Source organism: Musca domestica, unplaced genomic scaffold, assembly GCF_030504385.1.
Source record: "Musca domestica strain aabys unplaced genomic scaffold, Musca_domestica.polishedcontigs.V.1.1 2, whole genome shotgun sequence".
Lineage (NCBI taxonomy): Eukaryota > Metazoa > Arthropoda > Insecta > Diptera > Muscidae > Musca > Musca domestica.
The window spans coordinates 40,514,861-40,537,240 of NW_026712249.1; the positions used below are offsets into that span (position 1 = coordinate 40,514,861).

The window sequence follows — 22,380 nt, forward strand, 5'->3', positions numbered from 1 at the left end:
ATTTGGGCTGGAACCCTCGGTTTCCACCTTATTGCCACCCAAAACTGATAAAAATCACTGCAGCCTCGTGTGGACGTGTTTTTCAATATTTCTCCTGATTATGGGGAAAAAGGAAATGAAATTGAAATAAAATATCGTTACGATACACAATAGGTAGGGAAAAAGATTATATGAATATTTTCTCTTCACACTCTCTTCGAGTGTTTTTCTTTTCCTCCTATAAGCGAATGAAAATGGTATTTTCACTTGTGTTATTTACACAAGGGAATTTCGCAACATCTTTAGTTTTAGTTTCTTCCTTCTGTTTCGTCCTTTAGGGCTAAATTCGAAGAATTGTTCTTTTGAGGTTCTTGTTTTTTCTAAAAGAAGAACATTGGAATACAGTGGTGTTGTATAATCCATAATATTAGGTGCTTTTACGTCCTCCACCATGGAGACACCGATAAAAATTTCTCAAAATTCACCTGAATACATCGGTAAGAGGAAAGGGGTAAATTTTTGTACCCTCAGCCATATAGCTAGAGGAGATTATACAGGGAGATGAAAAAACTATCAACTTCAGACTGCTGTCATTTCTAAGCCACTCGTCCGACAGCTGTTAAAATTATTACAGTGACAGCTCATTATATTGTTTACAAGCGTACAAAAGCAATTTGGTGAGAATTTTCCAAAAAAAAAGTTATTCGTGATGGAATGCAAGCGTGATAGTGCGACTTCTTTATATTTGGCTGGAAAACCACAAATGGCTATCGTTACAGCACTCCAGCATTTAAATGTAAATAAATATTTTTGTGTCTCGTACCATCCCTCGTTAGCGTGATACTGGTAGCATAGCCCGACGTCAGGGTAGTGGACGGAAGAAAACAGCAATATCAGCAGAAATGGTTCGAAAAGTAAAGAAGCGACTTGATCGAAAACTGCATGGCAGTGGCCTAAAAATGGCTCATGAGCTGAACATATCGCAATATTTCATTCGGCAAATATTGAAAAATGGGGCTCGGGGTAAAGCCATTGAAAAGTGCAAGAACTTACACCGCAACGGAAAGAAAATATACTCAAAAGAACTAAAGAGTTGCTTCGCTTGGCCGAAAGTGGTGAACTGCTGAATTTTGTTTTCTCCGATGATAAAACATTCGTTGTCCAGCAGTTTGTAAACAAACTAAATGATCGTGTTTACTTACCAAAGAGGTTAGCTGAAAATGTGCACCTTCGGTTGGTGACCACAACTCAAGCGCCGGTCATGGTGATGGTGTGGGCCGCTGTAACAGCCGACGGTCGCTCTCCGCTCGTGTTAATCGACCATGGCATCAGAAAAAATCCCGAATATTATCGCGAAAATATTCTGGAGGGTTTATTAAAGCCTTGGCACGCAAACAATATAACCGCAGACCTTGGACAATCCAACAGCACGCAACACCATCGTACTCAGCACGCGCCACCCCAGAATGGCTACAAAATGAGGTTCTTCGCTTCATTTCCAGCGCAAAATGGTCACCAAAATCTACGGATACCAATCCGTTGGAATATTGTGTCTGGAGTATTTTGGAAAGGAACGTTGACACTAAACAATACAAAAGTGTCGATCACCTCAAGTAAGTGCTTTGCCGGGAATGGGCCAAAATACGGCAGAGAAACATTCGAGCAGCGTGAGGTTCCTCGTTTCATTTCTAGCGCACAATGGCCACCAAAATCTCCGGATACCAATCCGTTGGAATATTGTGTCTGGAGTATTTTGGAAAGGAAGGTTGACACTAAACAATACAAAAGTGTCGATCACCTCAAGCAAGCGCTTTGCCGGGAAGGGGCCGAAATACCGCAGAGCAACATTCGGTGTGACGGTTTCATTGGCTTTTTGAAGGCCATAATTCGTGCCAAAGGTGACCAATTCGAACAAATCTAAACTTATTCTAAAATTTGATGCCATTTCCGACAATTTTTGCTTTCACTCAATAAAATTTAAAAAAATAATGTAAACTATATGGCGTTTGCCTTTGTTGTAGTTTTTTTTTTATCTCACACTGTATATATTTTCGGAATAGCTTGGCTTTCATATGCCTCTGCCTCGTACTACTTTTGTACCGTTACCGGCTTTAACGTTTTCTTCTTTCTCACCAAGGAAGTACCGTTTGATACTGAATCTGTAAAGCATCTAATGAACTTTAATTTTTTTTTTAGTTTTTATAAGTTCCAAGACGTTCTTTCCGTTCTTTCGTTTATTTATTTATTATTTTTTTTTTTAATTTCCACTTTTGTGCGGTTAACCACTGTTATTTACCTTTCGCTGGTATTTTCATTCTTATTTTTGTTTGTCCTTGCTTCTCTGTATTTCCCTGTGGTTTTCCCATTTCAAAGAGGCCGGATATTGTAATGCAATATTCACCCAAACGCATTAAACAGCTTTTGAAACGTCCAATCCACAGGCCAACATCGTATTGTGTGTATTTACTCAATATGAATTATATTTCCCGTTTTGTTTGAATTTGTTCATTCAGTGCATATTTCAAATACAGAGCATTTTCAATATGGTTTATGACATTTTTGGGTCTGTTACCATTCTTCTCCAATGTGGGCTCCTTTAGAAAATATATACACGTTTATTGGAGTATATTGTTGATACAATTCCATTACATTTGCAACTTTTGTCGAGATATTACTAAGCAATAGTGGCCTAAGTTTTATATCCACAGGAAAACCTGCACCCCATTGCAGCCATTTCTGGTAGGAATTTTTTGTCATAAACGTTGTTTTTTACATTACAAGTTTAAAAGTATTAGTCGGTTTTGCCGACAAATGTACAACCTCAGTCAATTTTCGATCATTTAAATATATTTTGGCTTCTGTTATGATTATTCAAATTGTTGACCCTCTATTGAGTAGGTTCCAAAGGAATGGGCCAATACTGTCCATTTCGTATCAGATCTAAATGAATATGATATAAGTATTGCGATGTGCCCGATTTGGGCTCTATTGGCTATTTACTTCGATTTTTAAGGGCATGTTATAAATTTTAGAAAATGTTTAAATGTGTGTGAGGTAGAAGATATAGTCGAGCGAAGTATTCCATTTTCATGACTCATCTAATACAACTAAAAATATTGGTAGGGGCAAAATTACAAGAAAATCGAACATTTATGTCCAATTTTATGCGAAATCATAAATTCCATATTCATATCAGGATTCCGGTTGAAAGAAAAAAAAAAAGATATAGCAGGTTGTGAAGAATCGCTGACTTGTTTCGCAAGTTATGACAGATAAAATATTGAAAATTGACCCTTTGTGTATGAAGTAGCAGAAGGGGTTCGCAGATATATCATCATTTTTGTGGGGGAAATACCAGAAGGAGTGGACCGATATATCTCATCTTCATAGCAGATCTTGTGTTAGTAGATATAATGGAATTTGTGAAATATGAAGAGAACCGGATTCTTATTTCGGATTTTATCGTCGTTTTGGTTATTCAAAACTTTGACCCTTTGTGGGTGAGGTACCAGAAGAAGTGGACGGATCTCTACCATCTTGTGTTGATGGAAATATTGAGATACACTGAGTCTGAATAGAATCGCATATTAATTTCGCGTTTTATAAGTTTCATGGATATTCAAAATGTTTACCCTTTGTGGGGGACGTACTAGAAGGAGTGGAAAATATTCCATCTTTACACCAGACCTTGGATTAGGATTTGCAAAGTTGTAGCAATATCGGACGATCCTTTTTTTCTGTGCAGTAAATTATTATTTTTGAAAATTTCGACCTTTTGTGGGCGTGGTACAAGAAGGAGTGGACAAATCCTTGCCCTGAAATGGATTTGGTACAAAGAGACCTAGGGTCTAAAACCGTTTTTTCGATGAGGCACGTTTTGGCCGTATAAAATTATGTATCCTCTCTAACCATATGGCTGAGGGTATAAAAATGGGTTTGTAATCAAAACCGCAAAAATAAAAAAAAATAGTTCCAATGTGGGCAGTTAGTGCACCGTTTTTTTTTTAAAGGAAAGAAAAAAGAAACAAGTTAAAAAGCAGTAAGTTCGGTCGGGCCGAACTTTGAATACCCTCCACCATTTGGAACGAATTTGAAATTAAAATCCTTAAAAAATTCTTTTAAAAGAATATAGCCGTTATATTGGTGTCTATACGACGTGGACCCACACAGGCGTTGTTTGTCATAAGTCATTACCAAATTCAAATTCGGAACTAGAAATAAACGGTGAATAATGTAGCTAAAATCATCAAAATATCGTATATAGGGAGGTACCGTTATATTGGAGCTGTTCGAAGACCTGGACCAGCATAGACAATTTTCTATCACAGGCTCCATTAAGAACTTCAAATACGACATTTCAAACAATTTCGGTGAGTATTGTAGCTAAACTCGTCAAAATACCGAATATAGGGAGGTACTGGTATATGGGGCCTATATGAAGGCCTGGGCCTGCATAGACAATTTTCTGTCACAGACTGTAGTTTCCTTACGAACTCTAAATGCGTAATTTGAAAAAAAAAAATACGGTGAATAATGATGCTAAAATCACCAAAATACAGAATATAGGGAGGTACCGTTATATGGGGACTCTACGAAGACGTGGACCTGCACAGACAATTTTCTGCCTTCAAATACCAAATTTGAAACAATTCCGGTGAATAATGTCGATAAAATCATCAAAATACCGAATATCGGGAGGTACCGTTATATGGGGGCTATATGAAAACGTGGACCTACATGACCCATTTGCGAACTTAACCTGCCTACTGAGAAAATAAACATGAGTGCAAAATTGTAGCCTTCTATCTCAATTCGTTCGAAAGATAGCGTGATTACAACAGACAGACGGATATCGCTAAATCGATTTAGAATTTTACGCTGATCAAGAATATATATTGGGTCTGACATGAGTATTTCGAGGAGTTACAAACGGAATGACAAAGTTAATATACCCTCCATATTATGGTGGAGGGTATAAAAATGGAAAAGGATTCAAAGTCATTGTATGAAATTTAAGGTTTATGGGCAGAATAGAATCGAAAAATTTGCATAAACATTTTAAAACTGCACAAGTTTTATAGACCGGAAAAATTAATATTTTGAGAGTGCTACACTATATGAGCCCACAAACTTAAATCGTTCTCAGTGAATGCACTAAATATCGGCAACATATCTCTAACCCATCATCCACATCATTCCTCTACCAGAAATAAATGTTATCACTAACACGAATGCGACAACAACTGTTCTCTTACCAACTGTCAATATGTTTAGCCTTAAGCAATATGTTTTGTTGTACATGTTGTTGTTGTATTGTTCGTTAGTTTGATTTAAATTGTCTCAATCGGTTGTGAAAATAATGTAGGAAATACTTTATTTCTACTTTAACACGTTCTTCCATTGTTGTTGCTGTCGTCGTATTCATTGTATTCCGTTCCAATTCATTTGGTTTTTGTTGCTGGCATATTGTTGTTAGTATAGTTGCCGTTATCCTTTGCTGTGCGACAACTGTGCGTAGAAATGTGAAAATTTTTATATTGTGTTTTTCCCCGATACCCTACAGCAGTTTGTGAATAGGGTAAAGCTTTTGTAACACAAAAACAGTTAGTCAATTTCTGACTTATATTTAAAAAAAATTAATTCAACTCCAGACATATATTTCGAAAGTTTTCTTCAGTTGAATAATTTTATGAAATTGCAATTTGTTTATTGTTAAGAAGGGGGAGGGATGAATCCAATCGATGGAAATGATACGATGTGAAATAAGGCACTACCTTCGTTTGGTATAAGATGTGTGTGGAAGTTAATATTTGAATTTGACATTAGGTGGGCGATAAGGCTGTGATTTTTGAAATTCGTACTAAAAGGGTACGAAATGAACTAAAAATTTAATATTTTGTATTGGACAACCAAAATGACCTAGAACTTAGAATGAGAGTCACTGATGGAGTGCAGGGTAGATGTTTTTGGAAATTGGTGCTTTAAGGTTACAAAAAGTTCTAAAATGGTACTAAACTTCGAAAATGGTATCATTTGGTATTATAGAACGGATATATCTTGTTTGAAATTTGGTGTGATGAATAAAGGGTGGAAAGTAAGTTTGATATATGAAGGCTGTACTAAATTGTATTCATTTTATTACAGTTTGCTTTAGGCTGAACTATGATATTTTGTATTGGGGTCCCTGTTGGCATTATACATGAAGAAAAGTTGGTTATACGAAAAGTACTAAATAGTACTATATTTGCTACAATTTGGTGAAGATAGTGCTTGAAATCTTAAATTTGGTATTAGGGCGCTGGTCATGTGAAGCTGGGCATAGGGAGGTGGTTCGGAAAATACGCGCTAAATATTTTACGAACAGTACTGAATTTGGTATTAGGTGGCCGGATGGCGCTGGAATACGAAGGGAGTATCCAATTTGGTCTAAACTTGGTACATCGTAATATTTTCATCAAACTTAGGTCGAGTTCCGAGATGGGCAATATCGGTCTGTGGTACCTCCCCCACAAAAGGTCGAAATTTTCAAAAAATATATTTTCTGCACAAAAAAAGAAACGATAATCCGGTTTTGCTCCAACTTTGCATATCCTAATATTTGCATCAGTGCTAGGTCATTTGTGAAAATGGACACTATCGGTCTACTCCATCAAACACCTTCCCCACAAATGGTCAAAATTTTGAATAATTACTCTTATAAAATATGATGTAAGAGTCCGATTGTCTTCAAATTTCACACAACCCAATATTTATATATACCCAGGGTCTGGTGTTAACATGGGCAAAATCTGTCCACTCCTTCTGGTACCTCCACCACAAAATGTTCGAAATTTGCAAAAAATATTTTCTGCACAAAAAGGGAAGCAATAAGCTAATTTTACAAATCCTAATATTTGCGTTAGTTCTATGTCTCATGCCAAAATGGATAATATTAGACCACTCCATCAAGTGCCTTTCCCACAAAGGGTCAAAATTTTGAATAATTACAACTCCTATAAAATATGATGTAAGAGTCCGATTGTCTTCAAATTTTACACATTCTACTATTTCTATGAACCCAAGATCGGGTAGTAAGACGGAATATATCGGTCTACTCCTTCTGGTACCACCCCCACAAATGCTCAAAATTTTGAATATCCATCATGTTCATAAAAAGCGAGATTAACATCCGATTCCATTTAGACTTGGCACATCTGAATATTTTTATCAACACAGGATCTGTTATAAAAACGGTAGAGATCGGACCATTCCTTCTGGTATCTCCCCCACAATGGGGTTTGAATAACCAAAACGTTTATAAAATCCGAAATAAGCATCAGGTTCTCTTTATATTTCACGCATCCCATTATTTCCACTAACATAAGATCTGTTGTGAAGATGCCATATAGCGGTCCACTGCTTCTGGTACCTCCCCCCCAAAGGCTCAAAATTTTGAATATCTTTTAGCTCACAAAAAGTGAAATAAACATTCGATTCCATTCAAGACTTGGCACATCTCAATATTTCCATCAACACAATATCTGTTATAAGGATGGTAGAGATCGGACCATTTTTCGTTACCTGGCCCACATAGGGTTCAAGATTTATAACAAAAAGCTTCAATGAAAGCGAAATAAGCATTCAACATTCTTCAAATTTCACACATACAAACATTTTTCCTAATACAATATCTGTTGTGCAGATGATGTATATCTGTGAACCCCTTCTGATAACTCACTCAAAAAGGGCCACAATTTTCAATACTTTTATCTGTCACAACGAAACAAGTCGGCGATTCTTTACAACTTGCTGAAATTTATGATTTTCCTTAAATGGATATATATTTTCGATTTTCTTATAATATTTCCCATACCAATATTTTTATATGTATTAGATGAAGTATGAAAATGGAATGCTTTGATCGACTATATCTGGTACCTCACGCACATGTTAACATTTTCGAAAAATTATCATATATGTCATGTAAAGTGGAGGATGTTACCAATATAGTTCAAACCTAGCACGTCGCAATTTTTATATCATATTTATTTAGGTCCGATACGAAATGGGCAATTTTGGCACATTGCTTCGGAACCTACTCCATAAGGGGTTAAACATTTGAATAACATAAGTTAAAATATTTTTAAATAATCGTACATTGGCTGAGGATATACATCTGTCGGTAAAAGCAACAGATACTCTTCAACTTGTTTTTTTTTTTTTTAATTTCGACCTTTTGCGGGGGAGCTACCAGAAGGAATGAACCGATATTGCCTTTTTCCGAACTCGATTTAAGTTTGATAATATTCTCACGATGTACCAAGTTTGGGCCAAATCGGATACTCCCTTCGAGAGCTGTCGTGCGCACCAGCCAGACAGACGGACGGACATCGCTAGATCGACTCCAAATGTTCTGAAACGGATTTGGTCCAAAGAGACACTGGGCCCAAAATCATTATTTCAATGAGGCTCGTTTTGGCCGTATCTTTAGCCATATGGCTGAGATTATAATACATTTGCTGTGAGGTAGAGTGATTACATGGTCGATGATGCAGATCAACGATTTTATTATATGTATGCGATTTTTTTTATTCCTTTTCCTGATTTCTTTATCGCAATTCTCAGTACGTAACACAATGTCACAGGCATACAAATCACATAAATCGTAGTCTCTGTACAAACAATTAGAATATAAATATGCAGTGAAATATGCAAATTATGTAAAATATTTGCTTCCTATTTCAAACGTTTCTGCTGGTGTTGTTGCCGTTGTTGCTACCATTGCTGCTACCATCATTGTCGTCAACATCGTTGTTGGAATGATATTTCCTTCGCTATTTTTGTTTTTATGTCTTCTCGATTTTCTTTGCGTTCACAATTGCAAGTGGGTCGCACGTAGGAGCTCCGGCTAAAGCTTTTTCGCATTGGGAGCGTAACGATAAATGTGTGTCATGTCATGACGACGATGAATGCTACAACAACAAAAAAGCGACATAAAAATATGCAAAACTGATTTTAATGAACGATATCAAATGAATTATTAAAGGTTAAATTCGATGGCAGTTCAGGATAACTAAATTGAAGCACTTATGTTTGGCAGAGTGTTTGAGTGTGTGCATGTAATTGTGTGTGTGTGTGTTGGTAACACTCGCTCGTATATCAACCTGTAGATGTTGTCGTAAAATGTTTTCCATTTCTTTTATGACTGTTCCATGTAATGAAATTATTTTCGGTTGTTGCTATTGCTTTTCCTTCGTCCTTTGCAGATAAGACGATTTGTTCTGTTTGCCAAAGTAAATTGCCTAAGACGACAACGACGAAATTGTGAGAATGCATTTAAATCAAATTTCAAATTAATTACTTGATGTTTATCTTTAATCGAACGAATAAATAAGAAAATTGATATAATGTAATCACAATAATATTTATGAATAGATGATCATAAATATTTCGGGTGTAGTGACAGGTTGAAATTATTTTATGGTCTTGTCATTTAATACAGGAACATATATTAAAACAAAATATTTACAATATTGGGAAAACAAATTATTTATAAAACAATTTACAAAGTATCTGTCGGTTTTGTCGGCATATATATAGCCACAGCCAGTGTCCGATTATTTAAATAGTTTTTGTTATGATTATTCAAATTTTTTACCCTCTATGGAGTAGGTTCGGAAGGAATGGGCGGATATTGACCATTTCGTATCGGACCTAAATAAATATTATATAAATATTGCGACGTGCCAGGTTTGGACTTTATCTACTATTTCCTTCACTTTATATGAGGTATGTGAACATTTTTAGAAAATGTCAATAGGTGCGTCAGTTACTAGATTTAGTAGAACGAAGAATTCCATTTTCATTTCCAATACAGATAGAAATATTGGTATGGGCACAATTTCAAGAGAATCGAACAATTATATCCATTTTTTTTTTGCGAAATTATAAATTCCGATAAATTCCATAATAATATCATATTCCTGGTTGAGAGAAATATTTAGATATAGGAAGTTGTAAAGAATCGCTGATTTGTTCGGCAAGTTATAATAAATGGAGGTTTTTAAAAATTTGACCCTTTGTGGCTAAGTTACCGAAGGGGTTCGCAGATATATGCCATATTCACCACAGATCGTGCGTTAGCAAAAATGTTTGTATGTGTGAAATTTGAAGAGAGTTAGATGCTTATTTCGCTTTCTTCCCTAGCGTTTTTGTTTCAAAATGTTGAACCCTATGTGGGGGAGGTTCCAAAAGAAATGGTCCGATCTCTACTATCTTTATAAGAGATCTTGTGTTGATGGAAAAATTGAGATTTACCAAGGCTGAATGAAATCAATTGTTGATCTCGCGTTTTATGAGCTTCGAGGATATTCAAAATTTTGATGGCTTGTGAGGGAGGTACCATATATCTTTACATCAAATCTTGTGTTAGTAGAAATAATAAAATATGTGAAGTATGAAGAGAATCAGATGCTTATTTCGCGTTTTACGAGCTTCATGGCTATTCCAAATGCTTAGCCTTTGTTGGGAAGGTACCAGAAGGAGTGGACCGATATATCCCATCTTCACATAAGACCTTGTGTTAGTAGAAATATTGTTATATGTATAATTTGAAATTAATCGGATGCTTATAATCGGATTTTATGATCGTATTGGTTATTCTAAATTTTGACATTTTGTGTGGGAGGTGCCAGAAGGAGGGCTCGGATATATCCCATCTTCACAGCAGATCTTGTGTAAGTAGAAATAATGGGATATGTAAAATATGAAGAGAACCGGATGCTTATTTCGTATTTTATGATCTTTTTGGTTATTCATATTTTTAACTCTTTGTGGTTCTGTTATTCATATTTTTAACTCTTTGTGGGGGAGGTAACAGAAGGAGTGGACCGATATATCTCATCAGCAGATCTTGTGTTAGTATAAAGGTTTTATAAGGGTTTTTTAAGGGGTTGGGGGAGGTAGTTGATAGAGTGGGCCGACATTATCCACCCGACGTAGCACTGATGGAAATATTAGGATTTTCAAAGTTGGAGCAAAATCGGATTATCTCTCACCTTCTCTTTCTGTGCAGTATTTTTTTTTTAAATTTCGACCTTTGGTGGGGGAGATACCAGAAGGAGTGGACTGATATTGCCCATCTCCGAACTCGATCTAAGTTTGACTATATTAATATTAGGATGTACCAAGTGCGAACAAAAGCAGATACTCCTTTGGAGAGTTATCGTGCGCACCAGACAACCAGATGGACGGACGGACATAGCTAAATCGGCTCCAAAGGGGGGAGGGGTACCAAAAGGAGTGGACAGATATTGCCCCTCTCGGAACACTATACATTTTTGCTAATAATATTATAATGTTCCAAATTTGGACTTAATCGGATATGCTCGATATTTAGTGTTTTCTTTGTGATATTTTGCATTCTTATAGAGTAGACAGGCAGTCTTCTTGCCAATTGACATTATCCACATGACGTGCCAATTTTTCGGGCAAACGATACCACCTGTTTTTTGAAAGTATAAGGATCAAGAACACTTATCATATCATTAAAAAAAAAAAAAAAAAAAAAAACAAAGTGGATCTTCAACTACCTGAAAAGCCTAATGCCTTACTTGTTGAGAAAAAATATTATCCATAACATGGATTGCACAATAATTTTCGAAAATTCTCAACCAAATCAATATCCTATTGGTTTTTGAATTGTGGTTTTTAATTGTTTTTTATACCCTCCACCATGGGTAGGAGGGTATATTAACTTTGTCATTCCGTTTGTAACACCTCTAAATATTCGTCGTAGACCCTATAAAGTATATATATTCATAATCAGCATAAAATTCTAAGACAATTTAGCGATGTCCGTCTGTCTGTCTGTCCGTCTGTCTGTCTGTCTGTCTGTCTGTCCGTCTGTCTGTTGAAATCACGATAGAGCCCACATTATTTGACGTAGACCTTTGAAATTTGGCACAAGTGTGTGTATTGTCCCTAGGATGGTTGGTATTGAAAATGAGATATATCGGTCCACGTTCTGGCATAGTCCCCATATAACGGTACCTCCCGATATTCGGTATTTTGATGATTTATGCCACATTTTTTCACGGATTTATCTGAAAATTGGTATTTGTAGGTCATGACCGGTCTCTGAGTGTGTGCCAAAACATTGCATGTATAGGTCCTCGTTTTGGTATAGCCCCCATATAACGGTACCTACCGATATTCGGTATTTTGATGATTTATGCCACATTTTTTCACGGATTTGTCTGAAAATTGGTATTTGTAGGTCACAACGGGTCCCTGAGCGTGTGGCAAAACATTGCATGTATAGGTCCACGTTCTGGTATAGTCCCCATATAACGGTACCTCCCGATATTCGGTATTTTGATGATTTATGCCACATTTTTTCACTGATTTGTGTAAAAGTTGGTATTTGTGGGTCATAATGGGTCCTAGTTCGTGTGGCGAAACATTGTAATTATAGGTGCACGTGTTGGTGTAGCCCCTATATAACGGTACCTCCCGATATTCGGCATTTTAATGTTTTTTGCCACATTTCTTCTAATGTTCTTTTACCTTAGGGTGGAGGGTATTAAAAGTTTGGCCCGGCCGAACTTAATGTTTTTTTACTTGTTATACCCTACACCATAAGGTGGTATTATGTCTTTGTGCATTTGTGTTTAATAGGCAAAAGGAAACGAGATAGACCCATAGTTTATTTTGATGATCTGCATAGAATCACATTCTGAGTAGATTTATGCATGTCCGTCTATCCGCCTGCCCATGTATTTTTGTAAACAAATTACAGGTCGCATTTATTGCCTGATCCAGATAAAATTTTGCACAAGTCATTTGTTTGACCCAAGGACGAACCCTATTGAAATTGAAGATAATCCGTCAAAATTTAGACATAGCTCCCATATATATATTCTTTGTGCACAAAACGTGTAATATCAGCCTAAATAGTATGGAATTTTACATACGCGACCAAGTTAAGCTTGGAAATAAGTATTCCAAATTTGATAGAAATCGGTTTAGATGTGGCTATAGCTCCCATACATTCATCCAATTTGTTATATTTGTCCTCCGTAGCCGTAATATGCACTCTGTAACAACGATATTTGGGGAAATCCATCAAATACATCGAGATCGATTCGGATTTGGGTATAGCTCCCATGTATATCTTCGTCCGATTTTCCTTTAATTGTGCACCAAACGTGTAATAATAGCCCAAATGCGATGGAATTCGGCATTTACAGCCAAATAAAGCCTAGAAATAAGTGTGTCAAATTTGGTGAAAATCGGTTTAGATATAGCTATAGCTCCCATATATATTGTTCATCCGATTTTTTTTTGTATGAAGCTCTACTAAAAATGCCAAGGGGTGTAGGGTACCGTAAAGTCGGCCTCGTCCGACTTTTAGGCTTTTTTTACTTTTTTTTTCAAGAAGTTACATTTGCTCCAAAATCACCTGAAATCAATTTACTTCCATTCCAAGACGAAAATATTAAATACGACACCAATTCCTCTTTTAAACCATCAACAAATTTACATAATGTCTTAAAAGGCAATGAATGCATTTATTTGCTTTTATTTTCTTAGAATGCAACAGATTTGTGTAATGAATGCTGGTAATAAAACAACAATCAATTTCACCCCTTCGGCTGTTATCCTTACATGCAGTCGCGCAATAATGACGGTGTTAAAAACAATGTAAATACTTAAACCACATATACACACACATACACACTCACATTATGGGTGAAAGACAAAAGCTACATAGAAGAAGTCAAAGCTACGTTAAAAATGTGATACTGCCTTAAGTTGTTGTTCATCGCACCTTTTAAGAAGGCGAAAATATGCTCACAATGAAAACGAGCAAAACAATAAGGCCACAAGGCAAATAAAATAATGTAGTATTTGAAGTTTTTTTTTTTGTTTTTGTTATTTTTGGTCTGGCTCTGCCACACAAGTCAACAATAGATTTGTTTAGAGCGAAAACATCAGTAGCAGCAGTGCGCCGGCATCAGCAAAATATCCTCTTCATTATCCTTTGCTTCTGTGGGAAGTTAAACAATATTTTTGCCTGGAGTCAACTCCGAGTTTTTTGGTTCTAATTAACACCAATTAAGTTAAATTAACATTACAAAAAACAACCAACAATATGCAAGGAAACAAAACGGAAGGCCAGGCATTAAAGGAAATCATGAAACATGGAAAGGGGGTGGTAAATATAAGTTAAGCAACATCAAACTTAATTAAATGGTCAAACATATTTTTGTCTCCTCCCAAAAAATAGCGAAATACCAAAAAAACGTAAACCCAATTTTAATAAATTAGGATTGAAATACTTCTTCATGATGCTGCCGTACACCCAACACACACCCACTCACGCACAGACACTTAACAAACATATTTGCCATGGGAAACCAAGGAGAAAATCACCAAAACGGCAACAAAATAATTTCCATTTCCGCCACGGGCCAAAAAGGTATAAAATTTCATTATTTTGTTGTTGCTACAACAGCTAATTGACGCGAAACATGTTTTTTGTTATGGTTTCGAGGTGGAATGCTGCCCGGGAATCGAGAATATTTTATATAATTTGGTATGCCATTTTGTTGGAGTTAATTTTATGCAATGATGAAAATGTCAGTGAAAGAAAAAAATTGAGTTTTTACTACGCAATTACAAAATAAAGTTTAATTAAGCCGTGTTCTTCGTTACAGTAGGCTAATGGTGAATAATAGGGAGTAGAAATGGATAGGTGAAAAAAAACTCCCCTGGTAAAAAAAAAAAATAAAATTTAAAAAAAAGTCAAATGAATTGATACTAGATCACGACAAGCGACCCGCAAGCATAAATATCATTAATATTGTTATTCCTGTCGCTATATGAGAATCGTAATGTAGCCGAGGTATTGATACCCTCCATAATGAAGAAAGATAAAAACTTTGAAAATTGCACCGAGGTCTGGTATTCGAACGAGTTGTATTTAAAACTAGAATTCCCGTTTGATATCGGTAGGAAAAAAAGTAGTCAAAAATTTCATAATATCGAGTATGACCGTTAAAGTTACTGGTATAAATATCGCTTATCAAGCAGGCCTGTTATGTGGAGCTATAGACAAATTTCTCAGCTTTTTCCAAAAATGATTTCTAACCTCTGGAAACGCATAATACCTATTTACAGCCAATTCGATTGAAAATACGGCAAGAAAACCAAAAGTCTCCAAACGTAACCGTTTGTACATCACTTTCTTCCAAATGCTTCAGTGCCCATTTGGAACATCAAAAAGCAAACAACTTCGTTTGAAAATTGGCTAATCATCAAAATATCGATTATTAAGAGGTACATTTATATGAGGCCCATAAATATAAAAGTATCTGGATTCAAACGTGTTGCACCCTAAACTGCAATTTCCAGTGAGATCAGCTTAGCTAAAGTTTCCATATAACAATAAAGTAGGTGGAGCCGTTATATGGGGGGATCATACCGAAACGGAAACCTGTATTGGGAAAATTGACTAGGATCATCAAAATATCGAATGTCGGTTTCGATATGGAAACCGTGGACCAGCATGGACAGTGTTTTGACGCCGGTTGTTGAACCCATTGTGAACTACAAATAACAAATTTTACAAAAATCAGTTAAATAATATGGTTTGAATCGTCAAAATACGAAATATCCGAAGGTACCGTTAAATTTGCGCTATGGGAAACCGTGGACCAACATATACAATGTCCTACCACCGGAGCTATAACCCATTACGAAGTATAAATACCAATTTTTAGACAAATCCGTGGAAAAAACGTGGCTTAAACCATCAAAATACATAATATTGGGAGGTACCGCCGAACTCTTGCAGCCAATGTTCTTCCATCCGAGATAAAATAAGTTAAAAATTCTTAAAATCAACTTTGGAACAGTTCTGTTAAAAAATGTGGCTAAAATCATCAAAATACTGAATATCTGAAGGTACCGTTTCGTGATTTCAGCATACAGACAGACGGACGGATAGACGGACAACGCTAAGTCGACTTAGAAATTTATGTAGATATATATACTATATGGGGTCTACGACGAATACTTAAAGGTGTTTCATACGAAATGACAAATTTAAAATACCCTCCTTTCCTAGGTGTAGGGTATACAAATACGAAGTATCATAAGGTACCGTTATGTGGGGATATCAACAATTTTCTGCCAGAGGAAATTTCATATTATTCCGTTTCAAAAGTGTATGTAGTATCATAAAAATTGCAGAATTTCGGAAAGTACCGTTACATGGAACTCTATGAAAATGTGGACTAATAGAGCTCACCCTTGAACTGGGCATGCCTGCAGACTCAAGTTATTATCTTAATTTTTTTCCCCAAAAACAGACATCAGAATATTATTCTGGTTAAGAATATGTCGTTTATTGACAAAAAGAGTGGCATAACCTAAAACGTTGACCAAGATCGACTGTGTTCTGCCACCAGAGGTAGAACTCATTACGAACTATAAGTGCAAAATTTAAAACAAATCCGATGTCAAATCGTCATGTTATCGTTATATGAAAGCTATAGCTATAGAAATATATGAACCTATTTTACTGAGTATTCTTTGACCTACGAACTGAGCACTCGAAAAATAAAATTGCATAGGTTTTTTTTAGGCCTATACCTCAATGACCGTTATCAACCATTTTCAATACCAAACATCGTACATCTACATGCAAAAATTCAATTATTTGCTTAACTATTTTTAACTCTGTCTTAGATTTCAACAAATAGACAGAAATCCCTTTGTCGGCTTAGAATTGTATGCTAATCACAAATATTAACTGAAAGAATGTTAAGAGGTGTAAATAGGAAATGATCAGAAAATACTCAATTTATTATTTAAAGTTTGAAAGTTCTTGTCGGAACATTTCTTTTTCGAATCATTTAAAACCTTTTTTTTTCTTTTTATTCCTGAGGCAAGAAATCAGCCGGTTTTGATATTTTTGATTTGGAATGGTTGTTTTTTTTTTTTTTTTAAAGAAGAACAAAAATTGGAAGTTTTTACCTTTTTTGGTTGATTTTCTGTTTTTTTTTTTAATTAAATCCAAAATTTTCGCAGACAATTTTAACAGTTTGGCCTACTGAATGTTGCCAAGAAATAATTGAAATAAAAAATATTTCCCCTTCAGAGATCATGGCTTTCAATAGATGGCGCTATTTTCATATTGTTACCAGTGCTGCCAATCACATTATAATACTTTTCGGTAAATTTCTTCATTAAAGTCTGCTTTTAGGCGCAAATCAATACAAGTCCAGTTCCCATATATTATTTACAAAACAATATTAATTATTTTAAAGGTCTGTTTTTTTTAATATTTTAAATTGAACGTTGATTAAAGATCTACCCTAACGACCTACATTTTCTTTATTGAATGTATCGAATTTGAAGTGGTATTATAATTAGATAATAAAAACTATAAATGTAGTTCTCGAAATGAAACTGAAGTGATATGAATTCTAAAAGTACAATTAAACATTTTCGAATTCCATCTAAAACGGGTGGTTATATTCAAATTTCAAAGAAATATAATTTCCAAAGGCAAAAAAATAACAAAGAAATATATCACAGGGAAATAGCTAAGAAGGGCCTTTTTCAGACCATGGAAAATGTTAATCAGTCCATACATGCGTTCAATAGTTTTTTATGAAGTTTATTTAATTGCTTTATCCGTATGAATTGCATAGGGTTGCACCGAAACGTGGATCTATGTCGACAATTTTTGTAGGGCAATGTAATATAATTTAAAGACAATCGGAAATTAACATCCTATTTTATAAGAGTTTTAATTTTTCAAAATGTTGACCCATTGTGGGTGAGGTACTTGATGGAGTGGATTGATATTTTTCATTTTCACACCCAACCTGGCGCTCATGCAAATATTAGGATATGCAAAGTTGGAGCAAAATCGGATTATACTTTCTCTGTCTGTGCAATAAAATATTTTTTTTTTTAATTTTGACCTTTGGTTTGGGAGGATATTGCACGTCTCCGAACTCGATCTAACTTGGATAATAATTTTACGATGTACCTAGTTTGGACCAAATCGTTTGGACCTTCGAGAGATAATGTGCGTCGTCTCCAAATGTCCTGAAACGGATTTGGTCCACAGAGACGTATGTTCTTAAACCGCTATTTCGATGAGGCACGTTTTGGCCGTATAAAAAAAAAAAACAACAAAAAAAAAAAAAGTTTAGTATGGTCTGGCCGAACTTTTAACACCCTCCATCATTTGGAAGAAACTTGAAAAGTTACAAAATAATTCCGTCGAAAAATGTCGCATGAAAGAAATCCGTTATATGAGGTCTATACGAACACGTTGACCTACATAAGTGATTTTTTGTTATAGGCTATTGTACCTATTCCGAATTTTAAATATAAAATTGGGAACAATTCCGTCGTCAGTCGCTAAAATCGTCAAAATAAAAATACCGTATATAGGATGTATCATTATATTGGGGCTATACGAAGATATGAAACTTCTTTAACCAAAGTATCAAATTTCATGAGTTCTGTTTGAAAGTTCTTTAATCAAAAATTTAAAAATATTATAGTGCTTAAAAAATACAAATGTAACAAATTTTAAGAAAGGTTTATGAAAAAATTGGTCATGCAGGAGGTTACGTCAGTGACATATCGTTATACCTATGTCTGCCTTAGATCGGAACAAGATTTCCTTAATTTACTTCTTCAAAATCCACATTGGTAGCTCCCCCATGGAAGGGCACATGTTGGAAGTAAATGTAAATAAACTTTGCTCATCCAAATAAAAACCGAAATGGGCATATAAAACTTAATATATTTTTAGGTGAATCTGACAGAATTGTTCCTTTTCCGAATACAGAGTGATGGTAAAAATGCCTAGTCGATGTTAAACTTTCAGTCTAAATAAAATGATGTTTATGCTTAATTACCATGTTTTCCTTAGTTCGTTTTAATTTCTACGACCTAAACATAAAATACCTAACCTAATTTCGTTTTTATATTTATTTTTATATTTTGCCCCCCCCCCCCCCTACAAAATTACATAGATTAATTTGCTTGTTATTTCTCATTATTTTCGTGAAATGTATTTTTGACTAATTTCGTTAATTTTTCGCTCCATATATTTACAGTTGGCCAATGAAGGTGTACCACCACTACCATTGCAGGGAAAGAATTTCCAAAGAGCCAGAAATTAAAAACACACAAAAACAAGAGAAAAACAAAAACAACTAAATTTCATCAAGGAAAACAACAACATCATCCAGTAGAGAGCCTGTCTTATAACTCACATCTCTCTCTCTCTCATCATCATCAGCGGCTATATATTTCAACACAATATTGATGAGTGACCAAGCGGAAGTCATGCTCTTAAATAGGAAAACAAAATACCAACACCGCCAACAACAACAACACCGATGAAATTTATATATTTTAACAAGAAAAGCAGCAGAAATGGCTTCTTTGAAAGCAGAACAAACAAGAAACAAATTCTTTTGTAGAAAATATGTAATTTAAACAAAATTATACCATTAAAAACACAACAACAACAGCATCATCATGAAAAACAACACCACTCATTTTTTTTGCTATAAGTATGATTTGTAAAGTAAAGGCAAGAGGAAGTAAATATCTTCAGATAGAAACTTATCATTTTTTTGTTCTTACATTTGTTGCTGTGGTTGTTACTGTTGTCCCCCTCACACTTACACACACTTATACACTCTGAGCTTGCCCCCATGCCTTTTTAAGATAGACATCAAATCACAATGTCATTTGCATAAATCACATTTACATTTTTTCGTTGTTGTTGCTATTTGCCAGCACCCTCATCACCCAAAGTGTAATGTGATGGAGATGAAGGAAAAAAATGCAAGAAATCTTTCGCATTTCTGTTTTACAAAAGGACATTATGGCGCAATTAGTTTTGACCGCTTGACTGACTTACACCCACACCAACACCACCACCATCGCATTTCTTCATCAAAGTATTCAAGTAAATAAAATTCCATGACAGAAACCAGATTTGCTTGAGCAGGATTTTCAGTCATGCCACAAGAAAACTTGTGACCAACTTATTTTTTGAGGTGATAAAAAAATCGTAATATCATTACAAAGAAAGTCTTAAAATTATAATCATCACCAGAAGCTGGAAAATAATTATCATCTTCAAAACGCGACTTCATTTCAACAATGGCCTTTTGAAAAAAAGAGACGAAATCGGCCAACATCTTTGGCATTATGATCGGTCGTCATCATTCCATTCCATCATGTAATAATGCCATATTTTTTAAACATCTGTTGTTTCCTCTGAAATCCTTCTTTAATAATATTCAATTCTATGCCATCAGCAAAATCATCATTATCGTCATCTGCATCATAGACAAGACAACACACTTCCTTGCCCCCATTGTCCTCTTCCATCATTTTAAGTGTGGTTTGTGTATCAGCTACTTCATAACATAACAATAACCATAGAATTGTGGCAGTAACAACAGCAGCACCGACGTCCAGTTAGCCAGCCAGCCGGAAAAAAATATTCCCATTATCCTTAAGCTATCAGAAAAAATATTGTATAAGAGCAATAGCAGAACAAACAACAATTTAAACGTAGTTTTTAAAAACATCAGCGTCTTTGTAGTATTTTTAAATCTGTATTTTATTCTGTACGAAAAAGAAAAATTTAATAAAGACATGTAGATGTAAAACTAACAAAGTGTTTTGTAATTGTTTAAACCTTTTTAAATGAAGGTGGGTTGATAAAAATTAAACAAATCACTTATCTGTTTAAAAAACTAACGAGGTGGTGGTAAATGTTACTCTCTCTTTACATTTTATTGAAATTATATCTTCTTTTGTGATGAATAAAAGAACCGGATTTGTTTAAATGAAAAATAGTTTTTTATACTTATTGTAATTATTCAAGCATATACTGATAAAAAATATTTTTAGGTAAAAGTTTTTATGAAAGTTTTGTAAAATTAAGAGTGGTTAAAATTTACCGCCATGTCATTTAATTCTTAACCATCATAACATTAATACAAAACTTAAATGGAGTTCAGAGATGACAATGAAACAGTGTTGTTAATACTTACAATCATCATAAAACGTGAAATAAATAATCTATTGCCCAGAATCTGAAGGCCTAGCTATTTCCAATTTTTTAAGAATATTTTTGTGTAAGGACACCCTGAACCAAATATCATAGATTTAAGAAAAGACATGAAAGAAATCGTAGATTAAAAATAAACATTCCAGGAACTTTGGACGAAAAATCGCATCTTTCTTGAAGAATTTTTTTGAGAGTTTTACCTAAACAAAAAAAGTGCAGACCTCTTAAAACCCAGTTTTAAAATGTTTGCTTCATAAATCTTGAATTTTTAATAATATTAATAATAATATTTGACAAAAACTTCCTCACCAATGATTTTGGATTGTCTAACAATATTTGACAAATAACCTTAGATTTTTCTGGGATGTATTTGAATGATTTTTTTAGAATATGTTTATGGAGCTGACAAAATATCGTACATTTATTAAGAATATTTGGTACTTCTCGACCAATTACAGATGATATTTTAAGGGATTTTTAATAATTTTTTTAAGGGTTTTTGACCCAAAAATCCTGGGTTTTTAAATCAGTTCCATAAAAAAATGTGGAGAGAACTTCCGGGAAAAAACATAGTGAAATTTTTAAAAATAAGTTTTTAAGGATCACCCTATGTTCTCTCTAGGTTCCCTAATAATTCTAAGAGACTCTTGGGCACAAATGGTGGATTTTTTCTATAGAGAATTTTTTGACAAAAATTTTGTCATGGTAAAATGAATGTTATGAATATTTTTTTTTAATCTTGGATTTTTTAATGGATTTTTTGGACTGATATTGTGAAATTTTAGGAATGATTTTTGATAGATATTATAACCAAAGACATGGAAAACAAGTAACCAAAGGCTATAGTTGAGCGGGATGACTATGTGATACCCTACAACACCATAATATATTGGGGACCCCCCTGAGTTCCAAAATCATTTTTGTCAATGTTTTCAAAATAATGCCATACAATCTTGCAAAATATTTTTTTAAATATTTTGCGAACATCTTCAAAACAATAGAATTCTATTCAGGCCCTAACACAACACTAATGAAAAATTTCGAGAGGATGATAATTGCGACCAATATTGCAAAATGTACAATTTAATTGGAAAAAATATCATGCAATAATAAATATGACAAAAAATAAATAATGTAACAAAAAATATTCAAATTTTTATGAGCATTTTCAATTTTTGTAAATGTTATCCTTTACCGCCAAGAGTATATTCGGAATGGGTGAGAATTGTCAAAATCGGTTTAATGGAAATTTTTTGCATTTTTACAACTTAGTTGTGGTGCCTTTCTTATCC

At 34.6% G+C, this 22,380-nt stretch overlaps 1 protein-coding gene across 3 annotated transcripts in view; it reads left to right on the plus strand.

Moving 5' to 3' along the window:
• The window catches only part of LOC101901391 (peritrophin-1), a 289,820-nt gene extending 269,148 nt beyond the window's left edge, over positions 1 to 20,672 (plus strand). For all 3 annotated transcript variants that reach the window (XM_059122169.1, XM_059122166.1, XM_059122168.1), the window contains one exon: positions 19,110 to 20,672. In XM_059122169.1, the coding sequence (XP_058978152.1) occupies positions 19,110 to 19,175 (66 nt within the window). In that variant the 3' untranslated portion in view covers positions 19,176 to 20,672. The remainder of the gene's footprint in view (positions 1 to 19,109) is intronic.
• The last annotated feature ends 1,708 nt before the right edge of the window (positions 20,673 to 22,380 follow it).